Source organism: Colossoma macropomum, unplaced genomic scaffold (genome assembly GCF_904425465.1).
Source record: "Colossoma macropomum unplaced genomic scaffold, Colossoma_macropomum, whole genome shotgun sequence".
Lineage (NCBI taxonomy): Eukaryota > Metazoa > Chordata > Actinopteri > Characiformes > Serrasalmidae > Colossoma > Colossoma macropomum.
Genome location: NW_023494803.1, coordinates 31260429 through 31266671, shown reverse-complemented (window position 1 = coordinate 31266671; position 6243 = coordinate 31260429). Strand labels below are relative to the sequence as shown.

Genomic DNA, 6243 nt, shown 5'->3' with positions numbered 1-6243 from the left:
AAACGGCACGTTGTCTCATCTCTGCGTTAAGAGTTCTCAACACAATTTATTGCATAGTGATAAATGATCATTGGGCTTGTTTTGGCAGTAGTGGAGGATACTTATGAATGACCGTCTGAAGCAGCCTGCAGGGTTGGGCTCTGTACTATCAGCAGGATTGGTAGCTCTGATTGTGTTTGGAAAGCTGGGGTTAAGTGTGCAGAGACACACACATACGCCTGCACACGTGCACACACAGAACATCACTATCGAGCATGCACATTTGTTTCATAATAACAAGGCAGTGACAGCTCTCATCAGGAGATCTCACTCACAATTGTGAACTTGTGGGCAGGGTGCGCCGCAGTTTGTTTTTCCTGTATCGAATGTTCCCTCAGTTCTCCTTCCAACCATACAATCACATTTTCCTAGCTCATAGTTTTAATCACACATCTTCCAGAATGCCATGCCTTCCCCCCATTCCTCCATGCTGCTGTCTGCCTGCTTGAAGTGTTTGAGTGAAGAAACTGGATGGCGAGTCTGGTCCTCTGAATCATGGATCTAGGTGTACAATATTAGGATCTAGTTTTTGACCTTTAATGGGGCCAGTGCGCTGACCTTGGCAGAAGAATCGTCCTTCCTCACACACCCCCTCGCACCTGCCAAAGAGTTCTTCTCAGTGTTGAAAAGTGGCTTTATTTGAAGTTTACCTCCATGTCTGAAACTTTTATAGTAAAAAGAACAAATCAAATCAAACAAGGCAATAAAAACAACTGTACGCAAGACTGAGGTCAGAACACACTGTGGCCATCATGTCTCTTGTCTCACAAAAATCACCAAACATCTTCAAAAGTTCTGCCTGCATGCTATTACTTTACATGTTTAATGGTTAAATGTGCTATGTAGCTCCATAAGTGCTTTGCATGTATAGAAGGCATGTCCAGCGCAGTGTTTGTGGTGGGCTGAGGGCCAAAAAGACAACACAAAATGCAAATAAAAAACTGTTTTTGTTTTTTTTTTTAAATGTATTTAATTGCACTATACTATATCTCATAATAAAAATACTTCAAAAACACAATTTCAAAAAGAAAATAAGAATTTCATGCTATAAGCAGTATATAATACATGTTTGCTTTCTCAGGTGAAGGGGTGTGGGTAACTGTCTGGTGAGCAAAATCAAACATCATCACAGGCCAAATTTGGCCCTGTTATTTGCGCATTTCTACTTGTGCGTGATTATAATGCTACAAATGCTTTTTGATCTTACATATGTTTGTTTATGTACAGTGTGCATTTATGCTACTGGGTATATTTTACAACAGATCAACAGATGAAATCAGTCTTCTGGGTTAACTGGCTTATTTTCAGTTTATTGATATTGTATATTAAAGGACACTGTCCCTTAGCAAATTAGCAAAATAAAACATTGAATAAAATATGCAAAATGATTTATCTGAATTCATGACCACACTTTTGCCTCTTCTTTAGACCAGTATGAGTTAGTCATACCAATTCGATACCTCACTTAGCAAGCACTGGAGTTTGCACCTTTCAACACTCCAACAGAGAATCTACACAGGATATCTGAGGTTCCACAAACTGGGAATCCCTCCTACAGAAGCTAGCTAGAGTTACAGGGAGGGATTGTAAAGCTACTTTAGACTGCTCATGTTGCAACATCAAATATGTGGACATTCCAATGGCAGCAAATTATTGAGTGAACATGTGCAGCATGGTGTTGTATTGCTGTCAAAATAACTCTGTGATCAATCTTCGATCACCAAAATATTGGTGGTCATCCCCACTGACAGCAATGCAAAGAATCAAAGGACAAATCTTTTCAACTGTAAGGTTAGTAAGGCTAGCAAAGCAACTGGTAATTCAGTCTAGCAAAGTGAAAACATACGCCTGTGCAACATGAAAGTTAAACCTAAACGACACAAGCTCAGCATTGGAATATAAATGTTACCTGGTGTGAACTTTGCCAGGCATTCTTACAGTAATGGGATTATGTCTCACAATTCTCTGCAGCACTGGACAGAGATCACAGAATTATAGCTAATTGTTACTAAAGAATGTTAGGTCATATCTCCTTTGCCTGTGTGTGAGCACCACAGTGGATCAGAGCTAAATCTATAGCAGCACATGATCGCACACCTGCTGTGGCAGTGAAAGATAGATATGTTAATGGTGGAGTGCACACAGCTGTGCGCAGACTGCTTACAACCTCGGCCAAAGTTAAACATCAGCTGAAATGCTGTTTCGTGCCTGCACATATATCCCGTCCGATTGTAATAACAATCCGAAAGTATTCTCGCCTAGGGGACGTCTACATGCACTCCCCACCACCACCCCCACCACTGTCATTTTTTTAAAGCTTTACTTACTTAGGCTGTACGTTCACTCTCCAAAAATGTAACTTTTCAACAAAACTGTCGAATGAAAAGATCTTTCTGAGCACTAAAGCAGAAGTTTGTAGGACTTTTTTCTGTTCTAAGCGTCCTCTACAGATGTACTGTGTAGATAAAGAATATTTTCTCTACAGTTTTGCCAGCAGCATGATTTAATTCTGCCAACAGAGTGTAAAGCATGATTTATGCTTGGCTTTTGACAGATGTGGTTTTGGAAATTCATGTCCAGATCTGTGTTCTTCTTGTGGGTCATGAGCCAGTTTTAGTGTGTAAACAAATAAAGAGGGGGAAAGAAAATGTAGGCATGGTGTCTTTGTCTCTTCAAGCTTCTAGACCATGCTTCCCATCAAGCCTCAGGCCAGTCCGTGGTCCTCTCTTGAACGGACTCCGTGCTTTGCCAGTCAGTAATGCAGAGAGCATGCTGAGCACTGCTGCAGCCCATTATGTGAGCCTCCCTCCCACATTAATAAGCACAATTCTCTGTGGATGGCCATTCTTTGGCGCATTGTCAGGGTAAGCGTATAGCCTTCTGCTGCTAGGGGATGTATAGCTGCGGCAAGAATGCACTGCAGAAATGGAGACCTGGACTTGCATTTGATCATATGGTCCTAAAAGAACAGATTAACTTATCAGAGCAGCAGCATCTACTCAAAATATCTCGCACCTTCATTTGAGAAACATTGTCAATATTGACCTGTTGCAAAGTTCTGTATCAGGCATCAGTATAACAATAGTTTAAGCCCAGTCAGGCCAGAAACACACACTTTATTAAACGTTATGGCAAAATTTGATGGCACTGGTGCACAAATTGTATCCATTGGAACACTACAAAAGAACACTCGGCACAAACATCATCATCAGCCCTCATTTGGTGAGTGCTTTAAGTGGGAGACAAGTGTGACAAGAACAATGAATCCAAAACTGGAAATTGGCTCTAAAAATACAAAATAAAAGTGTACAGCAACAGAACCATTCAATAGAACGCATCATGGAAATCTCGGAAGCCTCACCTCATCTCTTACTGTTCTTTGTAGGGAGGGTAAAAAAAAAAGTAGTATTTGGTTTGCATTGTGTGCAGAAACTAATTTATAGAGGTTGACCCCAGCTCCTCTTTTGTGCAACAGCCATCTTGAAAAACAATAGCAGGAAGGCTTGAAACCTGAGAGGAACTGAATCTGCTGTTTACCATTTTTTCTCCTTCTTTATTCCACATTGCATTTTTCCCCCAGTTAAAAAGCTTGTTTTTGTGTCCAAGCGGAGCTGTAAAGTGATGTCTAAGCATTCCATGGCTGCGCAATAAGGCTCTCTTAACTGGACGCTGGGGGGCCGTTGTTTTGTACCGCTTGGAGAAATGGGCCTGGCAGAGGAAATCATGGCCGCCCCGTGACCCTTCCCTGACCCGCGGTCCTCAAGGCCTAAATGGGGTGGGGGCTGCTTTAAGGTTAGAGGTTTAAGGGTAACAAATCATGCAACACTTTACTGCTATTTAAAAGTGGAGTGCCGAGGCCTGTGCAGGCCAGAGGAGTGCTGAACGGTCTGGAGGGTGGATGGGAGAGAGGGGTCAGTGATGGGTAAAGCTCCACTATAGTCCGCTCTGAGAGGAGCAGGTCAGAGCAGGTCTGGGCCCGATTAACAGCAGAGCAGAGGGAGAGAGGGGGAAGCTCTTGATCTCCCTCATATCTCACCATGGTACTCCAGCGCAGAGGGCCTGCACTCGTCTTTCATCCAGACAGCACGCAGAAGGAGGCTCCAAGAACGTCAACCTTTGTGCCCTTCCGTGTGGGGGGACTAGGAACTGGCTGTTTTTTTCTCTAACCATATACAGTAACTTTTTACTTACTAATTCTGTCCTGAGCTCTCTGTTCTGTTGCCTTCCTTTTTTATTTTTTCGCCAAAAGAGATTCACTATAAAGCACTATGGCATAAAAATTACACTCTAAAAAAAGATACAGATATTTACAGATTTACTTTTATTGATTTCTTTGTTTTTAAGCCAAGTTAAAAACACTGGGAGTTAACTGATATGGCAAACGGCAAACCTGCTAAGTGTCCTAAATCCAAAATGGGGGGGGGGTCAGTAGACATGGTTCCAAACAGACTACACCCTATCAAGAGAGAGAGAAACCTGCTGGCCTCAGAAGAGTGTGTACGGGTCAGAGTGACGAAGGAGAGGGCTGCGATAAGAGGCACTACCTGCCCTCCCCTCTATACTCAGGAGGCTCCCAAAGAGCTAAAGAGTCCAGGCTTATCCAGGCCCAGTCCAGGAAGAGTCCGGCCCTTTTAGCATGATTTTGCACGGAGGTACTATCCTGACCCTGATCCCTTGGAGTTCAACTGAAGTTCAGGGCAGATGTTTTCCAGTAGCGTCACGCAGCGGGAAACCTAAATTGCTTCCGGATTCATGTCTCCACCGACAAATGCCCTCGTTGCCCCCTGTCCACCCTCAGTATAACCCTTGGCTAGCGTCAGCTTTCTCCCGACCCATGGCACAGAGTTATGATGTCTGAGGGGAAGCAGTCCTTGAGCAGGATCCCTCTGTCCCGCTGGCAGTCCAGTTCTGCTATGAAGCCGTACCAGTAGATGACTAGACCTGGGCCAAACCTGCAAATAAGGATCTCAGTTCAGAATGACCATAAAATACATGTTTACAGTACTGTTACAAAATCAAGTACAACAGCTTCCAAACAACTACCACGTAGAGGTCAAGTGGATTTTCTTGGCTAGTTTAGTCAAATGATGAAAAAGTGCATATGACAGGAGGTGGAGAAAAACCTACGCAGAACACTTGCTTTTGATCCACCCCTTTAGGAAACATGACTAAGAGTATAAAACAAAAGCCGTTGTCTGATAAGATCAGCAGACGATACATAAGCAGGATCTCTTTACAATGGGACTTCAACAATAATAACTCTAGAAAGGAACAGTGCTGGAGATTAGCGCTGCGGAGAAAGCCCAGAGTGAGTGGAGCAGAGAGGCCGTGATGGAGGGGAGCAGTCTCTCTCTAATAGTGCATCTGTCAGTGCACTTCCAGTACTGTCCAGCTGTTTCATTCGCATGGACACTTAAAGTACAGCCATTTTGCCTTGGCTCACATTGCACTTCTGGAGAGCTATAAATAACAGCACTCACCCGCTTGCTGAGAAAAGCTCCACTCAAACAATATTCAAATCTACCTTTTTCTTCCCCCGTCTCTTTACATCATCAAAGCTTTTTTGTGCTTTCCTAGTCAGATCACATATCTACATACCATGGAGAAAGCACAGAGGTAATTATAACAGGCTTTGCTGGAACATCATCATGTTATTTCACAATTTTCTTGACATGCAATAAATCATTTCTGCAGCTATTTACTATGCCCCGAAGAAAGGTCGAGGAAAGATCACAGCTATTCCTTGAACTTCAAGATACAGCCATAAAGCCACGTCATAGTTGAGCTTCTTTTTCTGTGTGCAGAAACACACACGAGTCCAAACTGAAAATAGCATTATTTAGTGACATGCAATGTCCAGAGACAATAAATGAGTCTTAGAGGTCCCTACCGAGTCAGACAGGAAGCCGCCTGCCGAGCTGCACAGCGCAGCAGGAAGTTCAGCCCCTCAGGAACAGTTCATAAAACTCCAACTATGATCTCTCATGCCATCAGTAAAATACTTCTGTCTCTGTCAACATCATAATCATGATTAGTGACATATTATCTACCTCTTTTACATCTCCACCAGCCTAGTTTGTCATCATCATCATCATCATCATCATCATCATAGTCGTCTCCAAAGCTGTTACAACCTTCATCATCTCCATCAGGACTTCCTGACTGCTACACATTACTATATCCATAAATAATGAGCTGTTTGAC

General features: G+C 43.0%; 1 protein-coding gene across 3 annotated transcripts in view; it reads right to left on the bottom strand.

The window, feature by feature from the left end:
• Nucleotides 1-1578: 1578 nt before the first annotated feature.
• The window catches only part of cdin1 (CDAN1 interacting nuclease 1), a 73882-nt gene continuing 69217 nt past the window's right edge, over nucleotides 1579-6243 (bottom strand). For all 3 annotated transcript variants that reach the window (XM_036593956.1, XM_036593959.1, XM_036593957.1), the window contains one exon: nucleotides 1579-4991. In XM_036593956.1, the coding sequence (XP_036449849.1) occupies nucleotides 4856-4991 (136 nt within the window). In that variant the 3' untranslated portion in view covers nucleotides 1579-4855. The remainder of the gene's footprint in view (nucleotides 4992-6243) is intronic.